General features: G+C 37.1%; 1 protein-coding gene and 1 long non-coding RNA gene across 3 annotated transcripts in view; one reads left to right on the top strand and one right to left on the bottom strand.

Moving 5' to 3' along the window:
- Window positions 1-1,381: 1,381 nt before the first annotated feature.
- On the bottom strand, window positions 1,382-23,664 carry LOC108266851 (uncharacterized). Its single transcript, XR_001812967.3, has 5 exons — window positions 23,492-23,664; window positions 22,863-22,979; window positions 22,314-22,394; window positions 22,116-22,198; window positions 1,382-2,186 (listed from the first exon to the last, which is right to left on the bottom strand). It is a non-coding gene; the product is annotated as an uncharacterized LOC108266851 (long non-coding RNA).
- Window positions 23,665-23,771: 107 nt separating this feature from the next.
- Window positions 23,772-26,544, top strand: part of tfpia (tissue factor pathway inhibitor a) — a 40,454-nt gene continuing 37,681 nt past the window's right edge. Inside the window, exon 1 of one of the 2 annotated variants that reach the window (XM_017470653.3) lies at window positions 23,772-23,953. In XM_017470653.3, the coding sequence (XP_017326142.1) occupies window positions 23,878-23,953 (76 nt within the window). In that variant the 5' untranslated portion in view covers window positions 23,772-23,877. The remainder of the gene's footprint in view (window positions 23,954-26,544) is intronic. The other variant, XM_017470652.3, reaches the window with a different exon arrangement.

Raw genomic sequence — 26,544 nt, 5'->3', positions numbered from 1 at the left:
TCCATTAGATCATCAGCCTAGTCAGTCTGAAAATGAGCTAATCCTTCAGATATCCCTCCACTGAATCCTAAAACTGTGAAGGAGCCTGGAAATGAGTTATAAATGGAAACGAATCTCCATCTCTGGCTGTCACAGTAGAAATTAAATACAGATTTAGAATTTTCTTGTTGCTAATAACATCATATTTTGATGTGTTTAAATTTAACTACATTGTACTGTTTTTTCCCCTTGACTCTCCAAAATTGATGGGAGCGTACTCTATTTACTTCATTAGTCATGGGTTTTCATAGATACCAATCGAGACGTGCACCACATATTACAGGGAAAAAAATTTGGTGTGTGTGTCTGGCAGATTTGATTATAGAAGTCTAACAAAATGGACTGAGTGACACTAAGCCTTATTCAGTCTTAAAAGCATGGGTCTGAGAGATTTACCAAACACACACACACACACACACACACACACACTTTCTGCATACTGATAGTATCAGCAGTGGATGGTTTCACTACTAACGGAGGAGTGTGACAGCATCTTAGAGAAACACTTCATCTTGTATCTCCTGCAATCCAAATTATGCATCTTTATGCACAGTTTATGTGTATGTGTGTGAGAGAGAGAGGGAGAGAGAGCTAGAGGGAGGGAGGGAGGGAGGGAGGGAGAGGGAGGAAGAGAGAGAGAGAGAGAGAGAGAGAGAGAGAGAGAGAGAGAGAGACATTTTGAGAGTACATTATTCAATCTAAAGTCTCTAATATGTGTGCAAAACATATAGAATTGCAAAGTACAATTGGAATTCATCAAATGTTGAAGTGTTGAAGCTTAATAAACTTTAATTGATCATAATCGCCATTTGTTGCATGTAACTGTTAATATAAATTCAGACACATGTACAAGGAATTTGTCTTGGAGAACATGCAATATTTAATATACGTATATGGGCCATTCTACAGAATTGGTGCAAACTGCTGTGCCACAACTAAAAAACACACTTAAAAAGCATTTAATTTTTTCAAATCTTAAATCTTTATTATCTCTTGAAACCCACAATAATATTTAAAATATCAGTAAGCTTAATATAATTTAAAATCTTTATTTATTGGGTACTTTCAATTGGGAGGTGGCTGGCCCGAACCCCAACCCCTAAATTTCAACTTGTGAAAAATGATATTGAAATAATTTGTGCATTTTATTCCATTGTTGTTTTTAAAAATATATATTTTTGATCTTTTTTTTTTTTTTTTTTAAAGTGAAGCTCAAAATATTCTTTAATATTTCTTTAATGTTTCTTTAATATTTTCTTTGTGAATCTTGAAACTTTAGGTACTGAATTTTCATGTCAGTATGTTTACATCCATTGGCTGGGACTGATTTTAATCACACCCCTTCAGTTCTGATCAGGAAATGTCCCTCTCTCCTAGCTAGATGGTGAGTAGATAGGTCCCATCATTTTGAGGTAAATGTGTTCAAAAGTCTGAAAATCTGTCTGTAACTTTAATGGAAGTCACCACCAAACACCTTTTTTCAAACGTTTTAAGGTGTTACTCCATAAAATTTTGTTTTTATGTGTGTACAACAGTTCAGAACTGTATTAGCTAACCATGTACTGATTAGCATCTTTGAGCTAGGCTCAAAAGTATCTAAAATTGTCAGTACCAAAACAGTCACGACCGAAACATGTGGTGAAGTTTCGCTTGTGACTTCATTGTTTTGGTATTGACAAAAGGGAACACTTAATCCTTTATTTGGAAGAAATAGACAAAATTTTAGTACAGTTATACATATCATTGTAGCTATGAGATAGAGGGACACAGGAATATTTCCTGATCAAAAATATAGGGGTGTGGTTAAAATCAGTCCCAGCCAATGGACTAAAACATACACTGTTTTGGAGCACCAATTTTGCACCAATTCTGTAGAATGACCCATATACACAATATACAATAACAGTTTACACAACATCAGCAGTCAGCAGATATAACTGCGATGCACTGGACTTTACATTCATTCATTTCTTAATTTTCAGTAAGTGCTTTAATCTGGTCAGGGTCATGGTAGACCTGAAGGCTATCCCAGAAATACTGGATGGGAGGCGGGACTACACCCTGGATCAGATGTCAGTCTATCACAAGCCACCATGCACACATTCACATCGAGGACCAGTCCAGAAAGATGCACTGACCCTCATTTTCTGTCAAGGCAAACAGAGAATTGAGTTTTGAGTTTATTAGGGTGAAATAAAAGGTATCAATATGTGTTCAACTTAGCAAACATTACAGAAATATTTATTAGGGATACTACTGAAAAGTTTCAGAAGTGAACATTTTTTTGGTCAAATGGTATTTCATTTGTTTCTTTATTCTCCTGAGCAGAAAAATATGAGCAGTGTGGAAGCCTTTCATGATTTTTACAGGGGACGTTAGACAAACAATTTACATTCATCTTATGACTTTTCTACAAAGCAACTTACAAATGAGACAGGATACAGCTGAGCAGGTGAGGGTTAAGGATCTTCCTCAAGGGCTCAGCAGTAGTAGTTTGGTGGTATTGGGATTAGTGGTTAGCACGTTTGCCTCACAATCCAGGGTCGGGGGTTCGATTCCCACCATGGCCCTGTGTGTGTGCGGAGTTTGCATGTTCTCCCCGTGCTGCGGGGGTTTCCTCCGGGTGCTCCGGTTTCCTCCCCCAGTCCAAAGACATGCATGGTAGGCTGATTGGCGTGTCCAAAGTGTCCGTAGTGTATGAATGGGTGTGTGAGTGTGTATGTGAGTGTGCCCTGTGATGGATTGGCACCCTGTCCAGGATGTACCCCGCTTTGTGCCCAATGCTCCCTGGGATAGGCTCCAGGTTTCCCCGTGACCCTGAAGAAGGATAAGCGGTATAGAAGATGGATGGATGTCTTAACTACTGAGCTACTGAGTTGAACAGTAAAGAGCCACGTCTAAATTGAAAAGGTAGTGTTGTGTTTAGTACTTTTTGCTGCATTTTTACTTTTACCCCCCCCCCCCCCCCCCCCCCCCCCCCCCCAGCTAAACTATATATTCCTCTTTGGGTTTGGCAGCTTTGGAGACACAGAAGGAAGATGTGATGAATGATTCTTTGATGGCAGAAAAAAACTGAAGCAGCAGTATTGTGAGCAGCCCAAATTTCCTGATCTGTCTTGCATGTGTTGTCAGGCTTTCTTGATAATTGTGGTTAGTTTTGTCTTCCCATTTGATTTCCTATTGGATGAATGTGCCTATGAATGTGTAGGAATTTGCTGACTACAGAGTAACGTAAGGGGAGGAGTTGGGTGTATTTTAATCCATACCCAAATTACCATCTCCTCAGTTTTCTATACATTCATCTTCAAGTTGCTGGCTTCATACAATGATACCAGATGGCTAACTTCTTTGCGGTATAAAGACTAATCACCATTTGAGATCAAACCCACCGTCAGCAAACTTGAGAAGCGTGACTGATTCACTGCTAGAAGTATAGTCATTGGTGTAGAGTGCCACCGAGTTCGAACAAAAGAAACGTTTTTGAAATGGAGTTTGATTTTGATCAATTAAATGACGAGTTATCAAGTTATTTGTCATCGGCTCCTGAGCCAATATATTCCATTTGTGGCTTTATTTTACACGGATGTCCATATGCATGGCCATTAGGTATGAACAAAACTAAGCAAATGTTCATTTCCATAAATGCCACATTTTGTGTAGAAAACTTATTTATACATTGTAGACATGTAGAGATGTAGACACACCAAAATGTGTCTCCCCTCTATTTTAGACAGTTTTAAATGATTTGGTTTGTATACGTAGTCTCATGTGGGAAAAAAATAAGTACAACCCTTGGAAACTGTTGGCTTTTTTGACATATTTGGACAAGTAAACAATTGATATTCTTTGAAACGGTGCCTATTAATGAAGTCGATATGCTTGAACAAAACCACAAGGAAGATGGACTTTTTCAATCATTTATTCAGCAGAAATATCAATAGATATGATATTCTTCTGTGGATAAAGTAAGAACACCCTTGGACTCAGAAGCTAGAATTGTCCCCTTTTGCAGAAATCACTTCTTGTAGGTGTTTTGCATAATCGTCCACCAGGCTTGCTGGCATTTTCCATCCAATATTCTTTCAGCTGCAAGATGTTTGAGGGTTTTCTTGCATGTACTGCGCATTTCAAATCCCCTCACAACATTTCAATGGATTTCAAATCCAGGCTTTGACTAGGCCATTCCATAACCCTCCATTTCTTCTTTTTGAGCCATTCCTTGGTGGATTTTCTAGTGTGCTTAGGATCATTATCCTGTTGAAAGGTTCACTTTCGGTTCATCTTCAACTTTTGGACATATGGCCTCACATTATCTTCACTCTTTGATATGATGCAGAATTCATAGATGAATAAATGAATGCAAGCTGTCCAGTCCCTGAGGCAGTGAAGCAACCCCAAATCATAACATCTCTACCACCGTGCTTCACAGTTGGTATGAGGTGCTTCTCCTGAAAAGCTGTCTTTGGTCACCACCAAACATGTCTGCTTTAACTGTGGCCAAACAACTCTATCTTTGATTCGTCTGTCCAGAGCACATTATTCCAAAAGGCCTGGTTTTTACCTGTATTCTCCTTGGCAAACTGTAGTCTTGTGCTAATGTTCTCTTTTTTTCCTGGCACCCCTGAATTTGCTGAGACGGCCAGTCCTGGACAAATTGGCAGTCATTTGAAATCTGCACCATTTGTAGATTACTTTCCTTACAGTGGAATGATGTATCTTTTTAAGTCCATTCCCAGACTCATAGGCATCCACAACCATTTTTTTTTTCAAAATTTTTTTTTACAGAACTCTTTAGATCTTTGCATAATGAAACAACACACCTCAATATAAAAAAGGGAACACCAGACAATAAATATGAGAGGGGTATAAATAAGACAAGTTCCACCTGCACTCTCTAAGCAGGTTCTAATCATTGCCACCCAATCTTGAACACTTGATTCTAATTTTATCGATTTGAAGGTGTGATAAAAGTAGGGGTGTACTTACTATTTCCATGTGACTTATCTATTTTTAGTACATTTAACTTGTGAAAAGTACTACAACATGTCAATTTTATGCATCATGAAGTGTATCGCCTTCATTAATAGGAACTGTTTCAAAGAAGATCAAATGTTTGCTTGTAAAATATTTAAAAAAATAAATAAATAAAAAATTTGATGGGGTGTACTTATTTTTTCACATAACTGTATGTGTGTGCTAGAGACAGGGGATGTGCTTTTATTTTTTCTCAGTGGACAAGGTGGTTGCCTCAGTGAGATTTTTTTTTGTCTCAGAAAGGAAATCTTTGACTGTTGTTTGTACTTATGCACCAAATATTAGTTCTGGGTATTTATCCTTCTTGGAGAATGTGGAAAAGGTGCTTGAGACTCCCTGGTGTTACTATACTGAGCAAGCATGTGGTGTGTTGAGTATTGTTGAGAGATGGAAGGAGCATTCTGAGGAGCTCCTCATTCCAGTGGACATACCAGAGGAGGCAATTCCAAAAATCTCTGGTGTTTCACAGTCCATCTCTATAGCTGAAGATACCATTATGGGTGGTAACCTTTATAGTGGCAAATAAAAGGGGGGGTGAACAGAGGGTGTGTCCAAATATATAAGAATCATACTCTGGACTGGTTCATGCCAGGGTTCTGGAGGGGAGACCATGTCTTGTAGTTAAACTGAGAATTCAGGAGGAACAAAGCAGCTCTATACTAATCATAGATTTGTGTGGGGGCATGAGAATATACTAATCCAGTCAACATGTGTTTTGTGTATTTAGAGAAAGCTATGATTGTGTGGCTTGATATTTGTTGTGGGAAGTACTTCAGGAGTATTGGGTATCTGGGTCACTACTTTCTTCCATCTGGTCTCTGTATGGGTGCAGAGTTGGGAGAGTTGTGTCTGTGTTGTTGGTGTTAAGTCAAAACTGTATAAGGTTGGTGTTGGAGATAAGATACCTATCAAGGGTGTCTTGTCTCCACTCCTCCTTGTGATTTCCATGGACAGAACATGAAGATGCAGCCAAGGTTTGGAGGTGTCCATTATGAAAGGCTAGAGGTAACATCCACGTTAATTGCAGATGATGCTGTTCTCTTGGCACCATCCAAAGAAGACCTTTGACATATATTTGAATATTTCACTGGTTCACAGGTTCCTCCACATAGGCTTGCTGACTGCAATAGGGTGAGGAGCTTGGACATCTGGGAGAGCTTCTGAATAAAGCTGCTGCTCCTCCGAGGAGCCAACTGAGGTGGGTCAGGCTCTTTACAAAGATGACCACTGTGTGGCTCCTACTACAGCTGGATCAGGAACATTCCACTAGACAGAGACTCTGGGGCAAACCCAGGACCCGCTGAGGAGATTATATTTCACAGTTAGCCTGGGAACATCTGGGGATCCCACAGGAAGAGCTGGAATCTGTAGCCTAGTTTGTGTTTGCTTTACACTTTAAAAGGTTCCCTAGGTGCACATGGTTTCAGAACCCCTAAAATAGGGGTCTTCAATCTTATACAGAAAGGGCTGGTGTAGCTGCAGTCTTTCATTCCAACCAAGCAGGAGTCTTTCACTTGTTTAATCAGTTCTTCTTAGTCTTCCATCAACTGAAAGCCTGCAGCCAGAACGACCCTAGCAGATACGATTGAAGACCCCTGCCCTAGACTAACAACACAGCATCCTGTCATTTATAAATAAAGAGCATTAGTATAGAATGCAACTAGTTCAGTTAAATACTATGACATTAAACCATATAGTATCTCATCAGTTAATGTCAGGGCAGAACAGGAAGCCAGTGGAAGGTGGTTCTAGACATTTACCCTGAAATCTGACTACTATGCCGCATTGCTGTATTATTACTTCTTGGCTAACTGCAGCAGATGAAGTGTAGTGTAATCTCATTTCTTTGTGCCTGATGTTTTGACAGCTGTGGTTTTCTCTAAACTGAGTGGTGTGTTTGTGAAGGTCCTATATTGAGAACAAAGGCATTGGTTTGCTGGCAGTGAATCTAATTAAGAGTCAAGTTTTATTTATGCACTCAGAATAATTACCAGTGAGAAATATACTCCAGCTGAGTTCACCTGAGTCCACACTGCAGCAGTTAATCTAACACCATCTTATTTATTTCATATAGAATTACAGAATCTGTGCCTTTTATTTTTTTTTTTTTTTTGAGTAGCAATGCCTAAACACAGATAGGGATGATGTCAGACACTTGTTCAATATTATACGTAGAGATTCACCACTGGTCAATGATCCCAATGAGTACTGCACATGGACAATATTGAAGTTTGTACTTTTATAAATAGAGCTGGGAGAAAAAAGCTCCAGAAATACACTAGACACACTAATAAAGTAATCTGAAAAGTCTGAGTCCATTATCAAAAGCTATTTTTAGTTCAGCAAATTTCAAGAACTGATATGTAGATTTGGCAAAAAATATATTTCACAAACAAAATTACATAAATAAAAATACAATTCTTTATTATTATAAGTCAAAAAGGTGTCCATGTTGATTGAAAACATTAAGAATAATGGAGGAGTACACAAAAAAAAGTGTGTATCATGATTTACCCCTCTCACGCATGTGGCACATTTTCCAATGCTGCTCTCATCTGTTTGTCTTTTATGTTATGACTATTTGCCTTCGTACTGGTTTCTGTCCTGTCTCCATTTCCATCCTGTCACTAGTGACCTATCCAATTGTGTTACCTGTGGTAACCTATTCTGCGTTCACTCAATGATTAGTTTGTTCATTTACACCATTCTGTTTTTGTGTTTTGTTGCAAAGTCTCATCATTCATTAGTGTCATTAGGCCCATTTTCCAAGTTTCCATGTTGTGCATTTGCTGGTTTTACCTCGCCCTTTGCCCTTGTATTTGAAAATGGATTTTTCTGGTTCAGTGCTCCCCACCTGGTCTTTGACCTAGGCTTTGGACTACAACTGTGGTTATTGGATTTGTCTTAATAAAACATATGCTGCGCACAAGCACTGCAGTTTAGAGTATGGTTTGAGAATGTCAAGAAAGTGTTTGGACAAACATGAAAACACAGTCCATTTAGATAGAAAAGGACTTTGTCAGCTTAATGATTACTTCAGACAGTTACCAATTAGTTAGTGTCTAAAAGAACACGTAATTTGTTGTCACACAAGGTTCTGTCTTAGGTCCCATATTGTTTTTGTTTCGTGGTCACACACTAATAGGGCATATTCAGCTCAATAAAATTGTTAGGAAGAAAGCGTCGTGATTGATTTATTGTAGTAGTCAATCAATTTTTATCTAGCACCTTTTTACCCTAACAAAAGTTACAGTTTAAATTCAATTCATTTGTTGTAAAGCGCTTTTAATATTAGACACTGTAGCAAAAAATCCTGATGTAGGTTTAGATCCTTTATGAACAAGTCAGAGGCATTGGTATTGGTGAGAAGAAAAAAAAAAACCTCCCTGAGACAACATGAAGAACAAACCTTGATAGGGAATAGACTCAAAAGTTCCCACTCTCACGTCCATGAGAGTAAACCCCGCCTTCTCCTATGACTTTTTTTTTTTTTTGCCCTGTCCCACATGATCCCAGTCCCGATGCACACTTCTAGTGTGAAGTTCTAGCGTGAACACACGTTCTTTCTGGCTTGTCACATGAACTACTTTAAATAAAAACATCCAAACAATTACCCAATTTAATGGTTACCTCGTTCAGTTTGTGACAGACTAATGGCTGTATTTATGACTGAGTCGAATTAGAGAGAGCGATTTGTGAAGTGCACTTTAAACCCATCAAAACATTTCTAACATGCAGAACACAATGCTTAGGTTTGTTATTCAACAGTCATGTCAATTACTGTTCCCAACCTGAAAGCACAAGTACTGTCTGTTTCTGTACGAGTCACTATGTATTTATCTGTCGGTTTTATGATAAGGTGAAATTATCAGGTTTTTCACTTTTAGTCAAAAAATTAATAGCTTCCCACACATGCCAACACTTGACAGCTTACTCATCCTCTCTCTCTCTTTCTCTTTCTCTTTCTCTCTGTTGTTCATGTATAAAGACAAATCTATAAGCCAATTTCTTATCAAAGCTACTGACAGGTAGAATAAGTTTTGCGCATGCACCTATCTCAGACGAACAATCGAGGCCAACCTGAAAGAATTTTCTATTTAATCGAAAGTATAATGTTGATGTGACAGGACAGAAGTGCAATATGCTCTTTATTTAAAAAAAAAAAAAACAATCCAAGAATCATAGTCATTATCCATAGTGCGACGAATTCCCCCTTGGTTCTCAGTGAGAATCACAGCTCCCAGCATGTACAGCGCTGCACCCGTGTTTAATGTTTATTTAATTCAGTATATGTGTTTTAATGTTCATATCATTGTGTGTCTTTTATTTTGTGTTTATGTCTGGTTTCCAACTCTGTCTTGTCATTGGTTACTCTTCCTTTTCGTTCTCAACTGTTTTCAGTTCCTTCCTTCATTAGTTTGTGTATTGAAGCCCTGTTGTTTCATTATCTCGATGCATCGTCTTATCATGCTATTTCTCTAATTAAGTTCTAAGCCTTGTTCTAGTTTCCAGTGGATTGTCCTAGTTTGTTTCTGCCTGCATGTGTTTTGACTCATATATCGTTACATATAGCTGGAATCAATACACCAGCAGGCAACATCAAAGAAAGAAAAATCCACAATCAACAGTGATTTGGAGAAATAACAACAGCAACAACAACAAAAAAAAAACTAAACCCAGAGAAATAACCCTCAGAACTGCATGGTACAATTGGCAAGACTTTCGCTATGAGAAATGAACAGAGGAGGGTCAGAGTACACATTCATTAAGGTGAAACACAGAAAAGCTAAACACAATAGATTAATCAACCAACAGAAGGACAAAGATGGAGACCAAAACGATGGCATATGTCAAAACAAACAAAGCACATGGAGAACAAAGAACAAATGTGACTGCAACATGCACTAAAATTGAGAATTCCTGACAGAAAGAGGATGGATAATCTGTTTTATTGGTGACAAAAACATGGTTTTTTGAGCAAAAAGTACGTCAGCTAATTAAAAAATGTTGACAATGTGTGCAAGATTAGATGGGGGTGCGATGGGAGGGAGTGCCACCCACCCAACTAACAAACTAGAATGATGCTGAATACAATTTCTTCTTATCCCTTTTATTATTAATAATAATGTTTTTTTTTCTGAGACTATTAGAATTTGTTAAAAACAGAAGCGAGAAGGAGGTCAAACACTTGGCTTTTTCTTCATTCACAATAGCAAGTGATAAGTCCCTTGTGACATTATTGGTTTATCTCTTGTGGTGTGTAATGACTGCTTAAATGCCGGTAGGAGTAAAGTTGTGAGTGGCGACCTGGACCAAAAAACATTGCACCACATGCATCATATTATTGATACAAGGAATCATTTACATATATGATACAGGATACAGGAATCAATCAGTACAATATCACTGCACTGTTTCTTTGTCAATGAGTGGTGGTTAAGGTTCTGTACTTGTGACCAGAAGGTTGTGGGTTCAAATCCCAGAACTATCAGAGAGCCACTGTTGGGTGCTTAAGCCAGACCTTTAACAGTGAACTATTCAGTTTAATGCTTCCTCAATTGTAAGTCATTTTGGAATGAAAAGCTTCTATGAATGTGTTTGAGAGTGAAGTGAAATTGCGTTTGCAAGGCAAATCCCTTGCCTTGCCTTTCTGGCTAGGGCTGCACAAAATATTAGTGCATTTTTTTATGCCCCGCACAATATGAATTACTTAAAATGGATTTCGAAAATTAATTATAAAATGAATGTCCCCAAAGTTGGTGATATACTGTACGTGATTCTGTTTTAATAGACTATTAGCCCAAAGGGAAATTCAGCCATTAGTGTGATTAAAATAAAATAAAAAAGTTAGTAAGAAATAGGAGTGTCTAGTGACTCAGATATTACGCTTTTTATCTGTTGACCCAAGATGAGTTCTGGCCGCTAACCTGCCCTCCCAAACACTTAACCATTAAGCACGTCCAAGACTGGGAATTTCCACATGACTGAAAAGTGAAACTTCAGTCATGTTTGAACAGCCTTATCCATGTGATAACGTCACAGCAGATTCATTCCTCACATCCATGTGTATTCCATAATGATTACACTGAGGAAAGTACAATAAGATAAAGAGGAATACAAACAAGGAAATACATTACATGGAAAATGATCAAATTCTATTAGTTCGAGCTAAGCGGTGACTAATCAGATTCATAAAACCATGTAAGAGGATTATCCTTATTAGGGCAAAACTGAAACTACAACAGGAAATACACTCATCATATTCAGTGAACATTTGGGTTAACATTACTGTGTTGTTGTTTTTTTAAGCATGTTCAATGTTACAGACTAGGATGTGCATAAAAGGGTTTTTTTTTAGACTATTACCAATGGGTTGAATTATATTTCTCCAACAAAATCTTCAGTCTTCATTAATATCCATGAAGGAGCATGATGGTAAGAAATAAATAATAAGATTAAGTCAGCTACCTTGAACAAAACCTAACTTTATTAATTAATACCTGGCAACAAAGATTTGCTGTTACAAAGTAGGTAAGGATGATTTCATTTTCAGTTATTTTTCCTAGCAAAACACTGTTTGTTTTCATTTCTCAAACCAGCTTGGAGCACAAGTGACCTACATGCTCTAATCAGACAAAATAACATTAGTTATGATAAAATTGTTAGTGCATGCTGGACATTAGTATGAACCAAACTAAACCATCAAGTAGCAGCAGCATGCTAGATGGATTCAACAGCCCCATTTGCACTGTGGACTAAACCTGGTGCTTGAACTTGGTTCCAATATTCTGGCTCCCATTCCTTTGGATGGGGTTTCGTCTTAAACAGAGTTTAATTAGGAACTCAAGCATCAGAATGAGTGTTGTCAATAGTTAGGGACAAAGCTCCATGTCCTGGTGCCTACACAACTCAATAAGTGGTTACTATGGCTAATGATGGTTTGTTTACTCCTATCGATTAAATAATATGTTATTTGCTTGCTACCCTTTGCTCGCTACCTACCAGTATTAAAAATCAAAAAGCGGACTAATGGCAGATATTTTGTGGAGTGTCACAAGCATAAATGATGAGAGAAAAAACAAGAAAAAAAATAACAATATAAATCAGTAAACAGTTGCTTGAATTACCAGATCTTAAATTCCTGTGTTTAAGTTCCTGGGTTTAATTTCCTGGGATAGTTACCAGTCTTAAATTATTGGACTTTGGTTCCTGGGCTTAGGTTTCTGAATTTAAATTCCCAGCCTTAGGTTCCATGTTTTAAGCTCCTGGGTGAACATTACCAGACTTAAATCCCTACTCTTAAATTCTTGGGCTTAAATTCCTTGGCTTAGTTTCTTCGGTTTATGCTTCTGCGTCATCAATTGAACATCAAAATGTTCCAGGGCTAAAGTACCCAGTCTTAAATTCCCATTTTCCTTAGTTTTTTTTTTTCCATAGGTTCCTGGGTTAACGAGCGAAAAATAAAGAAATATTCTTTTCATTATCAAACCAACATTTTCTAATATTATTTACACCCTTCACAAAGTAGACTCTGTACATGGCAAACTTGACAAAGTACCGAAACTTCTATTTCTCACTTTCTTTCTGCACAGGTACAGACAAACACATTTTACTCAAACCCTCCAACCATCATCTGAAAGTATAGCAGAAAGCTGTCATCATCATCATCATCCATCATCCGGAGCAGTCCCATTACTCCAGTCTTCAGGCTGTGCTAAATACTGCACTTAAGTAACGTTTATGTAAATTCAGAACAATTTACATATGGTAGAATGAGTGTGCAGATAATTAACTGTGCATTTGGGAAAACAAAAGCAGCCTGAAAGTAAGGAAGCCATGAATTAGCCCTTATTATATTTCTGGAAGACTCACAATTGATACAGATTCAAATGTGTATGTTGTTTATGTTGTTTTGGAACACAACGAATGTAATCAGGACTCAAAAAAGCAGTATCATGAATATAATGCGAGTCAGATTGCAAGCACAACTTTGATTCACGGCACCATCCTTAGGGCTCATAAATCATACTGTGTGCAAAAACACTCCTCAACTCCCCACCATACACCCCATGTATTTTTTTTTCTATAACATGTCAGCACTATTTCATGATGAATAATAACCACAACTGACCTTGAGGTGTCTTTAAAAACAGCTCAGAGCTCATATCCAATACGAATGATCTCAGCCCTCATTTAAGACACATATTCAGGCAATTATCATGGTGATCATGGTCAGAACATTATCCTAGATCTGATTTCCTGCTTTTGAGAAATCAAATCCCTTTGCTACATGATTGTACAGAGCTTTAGGCATGTAATAAAAATTGACATTCAGGCGTTTTGCTTAGACGTTAACAGGAGAACTAAATACATATTCATTAAATGTCTTTCTTGTTGGGATTTGACTTAGAGCAGTGTCACAGAAGACACTGGCCAGAGATTTCCAAAAGTGTCTTCTGCCATAGAAAACATTTATTCAGACACTACAAATTAACATTAGTACTTTGTTGCAAAGCTATTGCTGGTAATTACAGCTTCAAGATATCTACTGTAATCAGTAATTAGCTTTTCCTTTTTTTTTTTTGTAGCCTTATGGTACAATTTTGGCACATTAATCAAATCATCCTCAATCCCTCAAGGTTACAAAGGTCTGGCTGACAGACTAGCAATTTCATAATTTTCAATGGTATTCAGGAAATTGGCAAGGAGCTAAGCAGGTAATGGGTAAACTAGTGTTCAGGTGAAAGGAAAAGTCTATGCTGGAATGGGATCAGGATGAGGAGCAGTGGTTTTGGACATGTTTCTATTACTTTTAGTTCTTCATAGTGAACTCTTCAACTATGAGGCTATGCTTAATGGAGATGATTACATAGTAATGAAATGAAAATGATAATAATGATGATGATGAGCGAACATAATTGCGAATGAAAATTGCAATGACAATCATATGTCTATGTCTCAGAGCTTTTGCTCAGACATTTGCATCTTTTAATCAGAGGTTCAGACACTGATTAGGTCTCAATTGGAAAAGAAAAAAAAAAAAAAAAGAAGATTTTTTCAAGGTTATTGAGTAAAATCTTCTGTAGACATGCCCTTTCCTAAGATCCCAAGATCTGGATCCACTGTGACCTTGACCAGGATAAAGAAGTTACTGAAAGTGACTGAGTGAGTGATAGACATGTTTAAATGAACCTCTGACAAGTAACTATGAAAGCTACTGCTTTGCAGGTTTAAAATAAACTGCTGAGGTAGCAGAGCAACTTTCTCATATAGCACATGCTTAGGGAATAAAATATATTTTAGGTGCGATCACAATGACAGCTCATAGCCAAAAATATTGGCCAACAACTTGCATACTTTTTATGTTATGTTCATTTCTCTTAGTCTGTATTATTGCACTTAATTACCAAACTAGCTTACATACAAAAACAACATTACCTTAGTTACATTTGAACCAGGTTAATTTCTGGGTGACCAAAACATGGGACTGGGTAAGTGTATAATTAAATTCATGATTTGTCCTCAACTGCATTGCTAACATTTGAAGTAAATTTTATTGTTTCGAACCAGTTACATTAACCTTATACTGTACCTAGTTCCACCATTGGTTTCTAGGATAGTCAGAATGGTTATTTCACAACACACAAAGAGCCTTTTCCCCCAACCCTATGTATTTTTGCTCTAAGGCAGTCAGTCAGCAAATAATTAAGTTACATACCCTTCCTAGTGGCCACTTAAGTGTTTCTTTCTCCCTCTTGAGCTAATGGTGTTCTTGTTTTGTGCTCCGATGCACACTTGTTTAAATGTCACTGATTTTCATAATGAGGTGTAACCCACGTTTACGACATTAAGGGAGCGGAAATGGAGCTGATTAACCTCCCCGAATATACAATGACCTTCACACTTCCTGGAAGATCACTGTATGAAGTTACACCAGGTCATATTTTCATGGTTAAATAATAACTTTGAATTAGAAAGTAATCTGCACCTCAACGGGCATTTGCAGTTTGTTTTTGTTTTTTGTTTTTTGCAGGAAGTGCAGGCCTTTAATGCTAAATTACTGTTTTAATGATTCATTCTTGATTTTCTCTTGTTATTTCTATTTATTTATTTATTTATTTATTTTGCTTGAATCCTGCTCACCATCATAAAGGCCTATGTGGTATTTTGTTAGCGAAATAAAGTTTATTGACCAAAATCAAAGCTTGAAGCATCAGGAGCTCAACTCACTATTACTGTAGACTTCAGGAGCAAAACTTAGCCAGGAGGAATTGCAATCTAATGTAATTTCCTTCCCCAAAGAAGATGAAGCTGTTTGTCAGTGTAAACAGGTGAAATATACTACTTTACATTTTGAAAATGTAGCATTTAATTTGATAGGTTTGGTTTTGGATGTTTGTATAGACAATTAATTAATCCAACAATGTTAGCTGGTGTAATGTTGCTGCTTTCATTTGCTAGTTGGCATTAGTAGCTGGTTAGTTCACTGGCATAGTTTAAAGAAAACACACTGAATCCTTATCATCCGATATCATGATCGTATCATCAACAAAGAGGTGCTACGTAGGAGTGGCATGTACAAGCTCCACGTCAGCGTCGCTCCAACAGGAGACTCTGACTGGCTGGCCACGTCCTCCGAATGGAGACCCGTCGGATCCCTACCCCACAATGACACGGATACACTACCAGGCACCAAACGTCAATAAGGACATCCACAAAACATGTGGAGAAGAACATTCATCCAAACCTGCAAGCATTGAACATCACGTGGGACAATGCTGAGAACCTGGCTGGAGACTGGATCCGCTGGAGAGAACTTACTGCCCGATTTGCTATCTAGCATGGGAGGATCTAAGTCTAAACCTCAGAAAAGAAAACAGACAGCAAAGAAATCACAATGATTACATTGAGTCTTTTGCCAATGGTGAATATATTTCACATGATTTCCTCCTTTGTGCTGCATGACAAGTGATTCACTTCCATGTGGCTAGGGGAAGTCGACAAGGACATGCGAAATATATAATTGCAAAGCAAAGCAAGTCTTCATCCACTTCATTGCATAACATTCTTTTAAATATATTTTACACCATTTTCTCCCAAGTTACTAATTTCCAAATTTCTGCCCACTAACCAGCTCTCTCTTATCACATAGGGATGGGTGAAGGCTATCACTTGATTCCTTTGAGACACGTGAAGAAATGCCAATTTCTATAGGCTTCCACTAAAGTTCAGGATCCATACTGCCCCCCCCCCCGCCCCCCATAAGATAACTGTGTTTCCTGACGGATATGTTGTGGTTTAACTGAACGTGACCTCAAATATATTTCTAAGTACATTTTATTTAGACGTTCATTTAGCTGGAAACGAATGTGAATATCTGTTTCCAGGAAACACTGGTTTCAAGTTGGATCACTGCATGAAAACATGCCTGCCTTCATCATATTTCTCCTATACCTAAAAAAAAAAAAAAAAACAATTTTACTTGGCTCTGCTTAAAAAGCTCTGGAGGGTTAAGTATATGATTCATCATTAATTACAAATAATAGTACAGTTATATAACTGCAGCACCAAGCCTTTCTTGTTGGTTTTAAGTTGGTTAATTCCAAGCGATCTTCAGGCTTTTTGCTCAAACACAGGCATGGGATCCAGACATATAGTCATCACAGAGTAATGAATAGAATAGAAGCACCACAGGAAAACTTTCCCCAGACCACTGGGAAAATACATGTCTTATGAGAATTAACCACTTCACCACATTTCTCCTAAGGACAAGCATTTCCCCAAAGAAGCTGCTGGAAAGTCCATTATAAATTCAGTTTATGTGAGTGACGGACCAAATCAAGCTGCTCCACTTGGGTTAGTGTGATGGTGTGAGGCGACTGACCTGGTGCTGTTTGTTTTCTGGAGCATGAATAAGTGTGAAACTGAAAGGAACCGAAGACAAACAGCATTTAAACCAGACAGATTTTCTCCTCCACAAGGCATTCCTATAGAGGACAAAGAAGAGTTTTCTACTTTCACGTTAGTTATGAAGAAAAATAATTACACTAAAATTAGCTTTTGGTTAATACATCATATTAAATGTATCATTTTCATGCATCATTTATTAACGAATGAATTCACTCATTAATAATCAAAATTGATTCAAAGACATCATTTTCAGTCCAGCTCACTTCGCTTCAGTGCAGCACATTCACACCAAGAGGATCATTATTCACTCCGTGACTATCTGAGTCAGCTGCACAGGTTGTCGTCATGCTCCCTTTCACCATATTCTCATCATCAGTGGTCTGTTTGACCGCTGTGTAAGCTCAGAACAGACGCTAATCAGCTCCTGCTATGAGCACTGAGTCATTTCCCATCCACTATAAAAGCATGTGCTGTTGGAGGATTTGGTAGAAAATCATATAAAATCATAACTGATTTTATTAATCAAGACATCACTCATAAGGAAGCTGACTTAGCCGTTGCTCACACAGACACAGTTGTCCCAACAAGAAGAATTAACAAAATGGAATAGTGCAAAAGTTAATAAATCAGCAGTGCATTAATAATGCAATCAGTATTCAAGTAGAATTCAATGTCTGTATTAATTACAGTTGTGTAAAACTCCTGTGAGGACTCTCTAATAGTGGATTTGTCTCTGTTAACATTATCTGTATGTACTCTGACCCAAGCATGTATAGTGAATGTGTTTTTTTTTTTTTTTTTTTTTTTTTTTTTTTGGGGTTGGAAGAACATAATTACAACTACAGAAGGTTTTTCAACAACCAGGAATGTGGAGTCTTTATAGCCTGCCAACTAACATCATGCTCTGTTTTATTTTGGGCACAAGGGGAAATGCCCCTTTATGAGTCAACCATAAGTAGCAATTATTTTTTGTGGCTCATGGCTAAATTTTTTGAGTAGATATATTCCATTACTCAAGAAGAGATTGGCAAGACCCTGCCTGTTTCAGAAATTATTAGGATTCTAAATGGAGAGGGGGAAATCACAGTGTTTATGGTCAGGGGAATGTCTAGGTTAGGCTCTTCTCCCCATGCTGCATTGGTTTCAGGCTGGATTGGTTTACACCCACCACCCAAACACATACTCCCAAGATACTAGCCCCCAAGACACACGCTTCCAAGTTACTAGCCCCCAGACACATGCTCCCAAGTTACTATCCTCCAAAACACATGACCCCAAAGACACATACTCCAGAGATACTAGCCCCCAAGACATTTGCTTTCAATTTATTAGCCCACAAGACACATGCTCCCAAGATACTAGCCCCCAGACTCATGCTCCCAAGATACTAGCCCCCAGACACATACTCCCAAGGCACCAGCCTCCAAGACACATTCTCCCAAGTTACTAGCCTCCAAGACACATGACCTCAAGACACCCACTCCCCAGACACATACTCCCAAGATACTAGCCACCAAGACACATACTCCCAAGATACTAGCCCACAAGACACATGCTTTCAATTTACTAGCCCACAAGACACATGTTCCCAAGATACTAGCCCACAAGACACATGCTTCTAAGATATTAGCCCCCAGACACATGCTACCAAGATACTAGCCCATAAGACACATGCTCCCAAGATACTAGCCCACAAGACACATGCTTCTAAGGTACTAGCCCATAAGACACATGCTTCTAAGATATTAGCCCCCAGACACATGCTACCAAGATACTAGCCCACAAGACACATGCTCCCAAGACACATGCTCCCAAGAGACCAGACCCCGAGAGACATGCTCCCAAGTTGCCAGCCTGGAAAAAGATTGGTCCCTAAGTATGCTTAACAAGAGACCAAAACTATTATCTTATCATAAAGGTCTATATGATGTTATTTGCTCATGATTTATATTTGCTCATTTTGGCTGAAGCTTTTATCCAAACCAAACTCAAAATTAAAAGAGGATACATTTGGGCAATTGAGGGTTAAGGAACAAGCTGTGGCAGCTTACCAGTGCTGGGATTTGAAATCACAACCTTCACCATATCACCACTGATCCACCACTTGATCTAAATTTACATGCTTTGAGTGGGGTCTCTTGGTGTATCTATCGTATATGTTCATCATCATTCTCTCCCCTGAGAATTTCCTGATGTCATGAGCCCTCCATTAACGTATCTTCACTCCCCATGTCTTAGGCTCTATACTTTTCCCTGGATCAGTCTCAGTTCTCTTTTAGCACTAAGCAGCTTGCCACAGCTCAGCAACAAATCCGTTCCCAGGGCAATCAGTAACCCAAATAAGTGCATGTGTGGCTTTCCTATCACATATTAATCCAGATAATCAGTAGGTTAACGGGTTATAACTTGATAAGCATGCAAACCAAATATTGTGTTATTCCAATATTCTTTGTATTTCTCCCTCATACAGTGAACTCGTAAGCCAATACTTTAGTAAAAAAATGAACTCCAAACTAAAATGGGCCAAAGAAGACTCAAGTGAGTTGGAGGATCTATTACACAACTTTGCACACCATTATATACGGTAAAGTTGAAATGGTTTATCTTTTGGGAAAAGGAACACTTTAATATGTTTTAATTAGCTGTCATTACAAACAAAGTATTCTCCATTAAGTATTAAATAAATCTCAGTTACCGTGTTCAATACTTTTTTCCTAACACTCTATTACACATAACTTTATTTATGGAATTTAATGTTGGTAATTCTTTATATGTGTGGATTTCTTGAGTTAACACTGATGTCTGGTGAAAATCTCATGGGAATAACCTCATTGGAAATATATTTACTGAAATAATGTTGACGCATTCAATACTTATTTCCCCCACTGTATGTTATTTATTATACATGGAAGAATTATTCCATTTTAATGGCTTTTTTTTTTTTTTTTTTTTTTTTTTTACATATTATGTCAAATTAATTAACTATAATTTATTTCATAACATTGATCTTTTGTTCATGTATAGAATAGCAAACTTTGTTGATGCCTTGGTTTTAGTGAGTAAAAATTAATGCCTGCCAGCTAAATCTAGTGTGAAACTTTTTATTACATTTTCCAAAGCTGATTAAAACAGGGCATATGTAATTCTCTGATGATGATGGTAACGTTGCAGTAAAATGTAACATGATCTTGAAGGGTATCTATATTGCCATATTTTCGAGAAGATTATCACAATAGCTGATCAGATTGCCTTGAGGCCTTATAACAGCACTATTGTACCTGTAATTTGGAACAGCTTCCAAACTTTTGAACTTCAAACCATTTTTGCCCCAACAAGCTAGTCACAACTGTGTTTCAGGCAATCCTAAACCTAAGGCAAGTGTTGTAGCTCACTGTGAAAAAGGGTGAATCATCACAGTTTCAGGGAAGAATTCAGATCATCCCTATGGCATTCGTGCTAACTAAAGCTATGAGTCAAGGGATCTTAGACAAAAGACTCTTCACTTTCTGAGCACAGCTGCAATATACAACACCTCTGAAAAGCAGATGGCATGATTGACTCTTTTACACCCAAATGTCTGTGTTACAAGGATGCATACTGAAATGGTGATTGTACATTTGAATTCATTGCAATTGAATCATGAACAAACCAGTAAAGAAATAGAGATTAGTGTCCAGGTTTGCATTTATGGACATAGCTTGTCCATTTATTTATTTGTTTGTTTATTTGTTTATTTATTTTTTATATATGAAGTGGCTGTACTCAACACTTTGTAGTCTCAGTGTATATTGCACTTATAAATGCCCTTCTTTTGTTTGCTTTGTATTTAATATTGTAAATGTCAGGTGGCATAGACGGAGTCAAGTGCAGGTTAATTTAATTAACACCAGGCAGATAATCCGAAACACAATTCCCAAAACATAATCAAAAAACACAAATGGGTCAGCTGATCAGCAACCAGACTAGAATAGACAAAACGAGAGTAAAAAAGTACCAAACAAAGAAATTTGAAAAAAAAAATGTACATATGCTAGAGGTCGACGGATTGATCACTATTGGTGTGGATTTTTGCTTAAAACCGATAGTTCCAGCAGTCGGGAGTGGCTCAGAAGGGTCCGCTGTCATTATACAGTACAAGAGTGGCCTCTAGAGGCAAAATAAAAACTATCACTGACAAATTTTGGTGTGCTACTTGAAGTGTTTTTTAACTCATTTTAGATGTCTGTATTTTTATTTGATATTTGGAGTGGTACTTTTTGGTTTGGTGTATTTATTTTATTTACTTTAATATTGATTAATAGTTAATATTTATATACATATCTATATCTATCTATCTATCTATATATATATATATATAATATAATATATATATATATATATATATATACATTAATCACTTGTATTTAGAGATGTATTACTATTACTGAAGAAATTGATGTCAGAGTGCAGAGAAAGCCATCTCCATTTTCTCTGGAGCAATTGAGGGTTATGGGCCTTTGCCCAACAGTGGTAGTTTTATGAATTCTGGAATTTTAAACTTGCATCATTGCATCAATCTTCTCACGTAGGATTTGAACCATTTTCATATGCAATAGTAGACACATAGCCAAAATATAGTCATGCAGATGTAATGAAATGTCACATAGGGATTTATGTGGCTGTTTTTATATCACATTTTCCTGTGTATGTGCACATCACTGCGTTCTACTCCCACACATCCATCTGAGAAGAACTGCATGTAATAACTGTCAAAACACCGAAACCTCTGCATCTGTCTTTTTTTCACTTCTTGCCTTGATCATGAAAAAAAGACAAGCTGTCAGTAGACGTTTAATTATGTTTGTGATGAAAGCTTTGCTGATAGCTGTTAGATTTTTTTTTACCCCTCGAGAGGACATGGTTTGGACAATTTGTCTCTTAGGCTACATTTGTTATTGCACAATATCTTGTTCCAATATGACTTGAGTCACATTCAAGTTTGTAAATGATCCATATAGTATCACAAGTGTGCACACACCTCTGCCGTGAAACAACTCACGTTCGCAACAATCACTTTAGAATGATCTCAACGCTGACACGCCTCCGAGAATCTTGGCAGGTTGGATGAAAAATAACGTCATCTATAGACTCACCTCTCTTTGCACTCTGCACACGTTTTAAATCCATGTGGCTCCTGAGCTGTTATTATTGTCAGTTGATGTGGATTTAAAGCTGCCTTGAGGACATTTGGGGAAAGAATGAAACATGATGATGTTAGCTAGAATACAAATCCTGGACATGAAGATATAAAAGCATACAGAAACAAATCTAAGAACGAAACTTTCCTTCACCTCTGAAATGAAAAGGCTGTAAGTCTCCAAACGCTACAGATTGGCATCAACTTGTCCAAATTAAGTACCTCAGAGGGGTTACTGTTGAAAGATGAACTTTTTGGCAAGCTTCGATGTAAATATTTCATTTCAGGAACATGAATTATGGCATTAGGGTGCAGTGTTGACAGGTGCATTAAGCAGGACTGGAGATTAATTGGGTATAAGACACTACCAACCAGTGTATTTAAGGACCCATCTGGATTATTTGTGTTCTACTTTAGTACTTAGATTTCAGGACTTTTAGTCTATTATTATACTACGTTTGGCTCCACTACATTTATTAAAAAAATACCTTTGGGCATAAATCATACATTTATATATAATTTAAGCAAGAGGAATCGCATGGTGTACAGCCAGAATTATGTGCACGCTTTAAGAGAATGGACATAAATTATTGTATGAAATAGAAACTTTTTTTATTTAACTATTAGGAAGATTACATTACATTTGAAATGTATGCAAATTGCCATCCTTTAATTGTTACTCTTAGTATCAAGAAACTGTTACCTTGCACAATTACGAGTTACTCTAGGGTATATGTGTTGTGTTCACACAGGAAAAAAATCCACTTGTAATCCATCATCATAGGGAAAACCCATGGGCATTCACCGAATGGTCATTGACCTGCACAATACAAGTAATGGTTATAAAACAGATACATAACCATTTGCCATTTAGGCAGTCCGATAAAAGTAAAATATGAATTTTGACCTTTTCACTTGTGTGAGTAACCGGACTTTAAAAATGTTAGACTTTTACATGTGATTTGGGATAGATTCAAAATGTTGTTTTCAGGACTATACATAGTAGAAAATGTACAAATTTCATTTAACCATACGAAGAAGACATCCACGCAAACATAAGCACACGAAGGAGTTTGAAAAGTCTGTGTTCTCGATCCTCTACAGCTACAGTCTCCATCTTTGTTACTCTCCTGAGGCATTACCAGATATTTTATTGTGAGGATGGGTGCCAATAATTTTGAAACCAGCCTTTTGCTGAACACTAATGTAATGTAAAAATAAATAAATAATATAAATAAATAAATAATATATTTTTTAAAAATATCCCATGCTCATATATTTAATTATTTACTCTGAATATTTATATACTTATCTGACTGTAGCTACTGTTACCTCAGCTAATCTGTTGAGAACATAGCACAAAGGATTACATAGCAACGGTCACTAAGGCGCATTTCATCTCACGAGACCGCACTAGTTTGGAGATAGTTCACTGTTTATTTACTGAATAAACTTTTACAACTTTTTTTTTTAAGGGCGGAATCCAACTCAAATAACTCTGCAAGATAAGATAAGGACGGAGGAAAAAAAAAAGAAAGAAAGAAAGAAAGAAAGAAAGTAGAAACACCCTTAAGAGCCGGAAGTGTGTGTGCGCGCGTGTGTGCGTGTGTGTGCGCGCGCGTGGGCCTCAGCGTTGACCAGTGCAGGAAGTGCGTGCACTCCAAAGCAGCCTTTCCCCAGTGCGCGTGTTATTATTATCAGAGTTGCTCTGCAGGAATATGGCTTCACTTCACTTCTCCTGTCTTATTGTACTTTTTGCTTGTCTGGGATTTTGCCACGCGGCTTTTAACACAGGTAAGGAATGGTTGCATTCTTCCTCTATATCTGCCTCTGTTTACTTAGACTATAAAACAATATTTTACTTTATAATGAAATGAAATATACTTTAGGTGCTACTTTCTCTTGAAAACACATAACTAATCAGTTTATAAGTACTCATAACTCCCCAGAACAGTATTTAAGTTAATCTTTCTTTTTTTGTCATTACTTTCTTGGTAGTCAAGTCTACTTTTGCTGAGATATGCTCTAATTAAATCAGCATTTCTTTTTGAATTCAAATACTATTGAATACCAATGAACCTGTAGGTTAGTTTTACAGTGAAAGAACTTTTTGTTTATTGTATTGCAATAGTTTGAATCACTACTCATTGTGTGTTGTTAATACAAGGTTCTTTGTAGTTATTCAGGTATGTATTTTAATGGCATTTTTTTTCTACAATAACTATATATATATATTTTTTTTGGAGGTTATTATAAAGCTCTCTAAGTTATTCTAAATACTTTTGCCTGGTTATTATAGGCCATGTTGTGGATACTGTAAACATCTCCTGAGTACTTTATGCTAGGATGAAATAGTATCATAACATTATAAGAGGTCTTTACAGTACCTGTAATATGATTTGACTATTGAAAAGATCTTTATAAAGTGCTGTATAATACCCAAGAGAGCTTTACAATAGTCAAATCATATCATGGATGAATGTTATAAAGATAATTATAACTGTTGTAAGTATTGTTAAACTGTTGTACCATAACCACCGTATACTGTACTCTATGCTATCACGAACGAAGTACTTCATTATAAGCATTTAATGTTTATTGTAAGGTGTCTTGTGGTTAGGATAATGTACGTTATAGTTATAACACCTACAGTTTACTGTAATTATGAAGGACTGTTATGCTATATAACATTATTGTTGCTGTTATTTTTAAGACATGTTTTGTAATTGTGAACTTGGGTTTCAGAATCATTATATTTTATTCTGGAAAATGGTTCCTCTGTGTTTAAGTCAACATTTTGAGTCGAGAGGAGTTTCGTCATACTTTTTGGCTGAGGATACGATCTGAAGTTATTGAAATTGAGACAGGATACAAGTAAACGGTGGCAGCTTGGCGATGCTGGGATTCGACCTCACAACCTTCTGATCAATAACCCAAAGTCTTAACCACTGACACACTAGGTACTACCCCTTTAAGAGTAGTAGACAACTGAAGATCCTGTAAGGGCTCTGTGTTTTCTCAGTGTACCATAACCCTTCCAATTTCAGCCAGTTGCAGCCAAGAAACTCTAGGAATGTGAGAAAATGTAGCTGAGGAATTTTAGTCAGTTAACTTAATAACCCTGAAACTTCAGTGCAGGAACTTTAGCCCACACACACAACCACGCAAACAATATATATATATAACATTCAGAAGACTGCATTTTCTCTTTGCCATTGTATTTTGTCTGCTTTCAGATACTGTTGCACTTCAGTTACATCAGTTATAATTATTCCATAAAAATGGTTGACTATCTGGACCAACCCTTAGAATGTGTTCAGCAAAATGTGTGTTTTGTCATGCTCTAAATTTGTCTGATGTTAGTCTTACTTTCCATTTTTTGACTATGACATGCAGTGCCCATAAAGTCTGTAGGTAAGTATGATTATCTAACCACAGTAACCACTTGAGACAGGGCTTAGTTTGGGCCTGGAGTGTTAGAGACACTCTTTTTTGGGACTTGACTTCCTGGTTAAACTCGGTTTAAACTGAAGTCAAATCAGTAGAAATAGCGGCTATTGTAATATAAGAATGTAAATATTTATAGGTAGAATATGTCAGCTTCATTACTGATCTGAGAGACTAAACCAGAAAGTGAATCATAGGCACTAATCAGGGAGCGCACCATGAAGTCGCAGTCGTGCTCATTTGTAATTTCATTTAATTAGTCACTTAGTATTTGCTGCCATCTGTTACAATAAAACCTCTGACTACAAAATTTATTAGCAGGATGTGGCAGGTTTTAACTGGCTTTTGTGAAAGGAAAGAAAAAAAAAAGACAGGAATTAATGAAACCTGCCTTTGGCTTGAGTCATTATCAAGAAAAATATGATTATAAGCGATTACATATTTAGCATGGTACAATAGAGAATCCACTTATTTTACGCGAGATTTGTTTGTTTCTTTGACTATAACCTGTTTCTTTGGGTGATCAGATTTATTAGAGATATTAAACAAATGTCTGACCCATGCACGTTTAAATATTAATGCTCTTACAGCGTTGTGAAATCTGGTGACTAGGCACAGCATGCCGTGCTGTCGAGACCCATTTCCTCTGAAAATCAGAAGATCCATTTCCATGTCAAGCACCATTGGAGCATGTTACAAATAAAACATTTGTAACATGCTATCTAATTATAATAATAGCTAATTATAATTATAGTATGTATCATAGTATGTATAAAAGGATATAGTATGTAAAAGTATATAGTATGTATAGTAATTATAGTTAATTATAATAATAGTATGAACACTAGAACTACATGCTGATTCATGCTATCTATGGATGGGAGCTAAGTGAACACAATCAGGCATGCTTTCTGGATGGGAGGGGCCTTGTCTCACTT

This window comes from Ictalurus punctatus, chromosome 6, assembly GCF_001660625.3.
Source record: "Ictalurus punctatus breed USDA103 chromosome 6, Coco_2.0, whole genome shotgun sequence".
Taxonomy (NCBI): domain Eukaryota; kingdom Metazoa; phylum Chordata; class Actinopteri; order Siluriformes; family Ictaluridae; genus Ictalurus; species Ictalurus punctatus.
The sequence above is the reverse complement of the archived record's forward strand: the minus strand, read 5'-3'. Positions and strand labels throughout refer to the sequence as shown.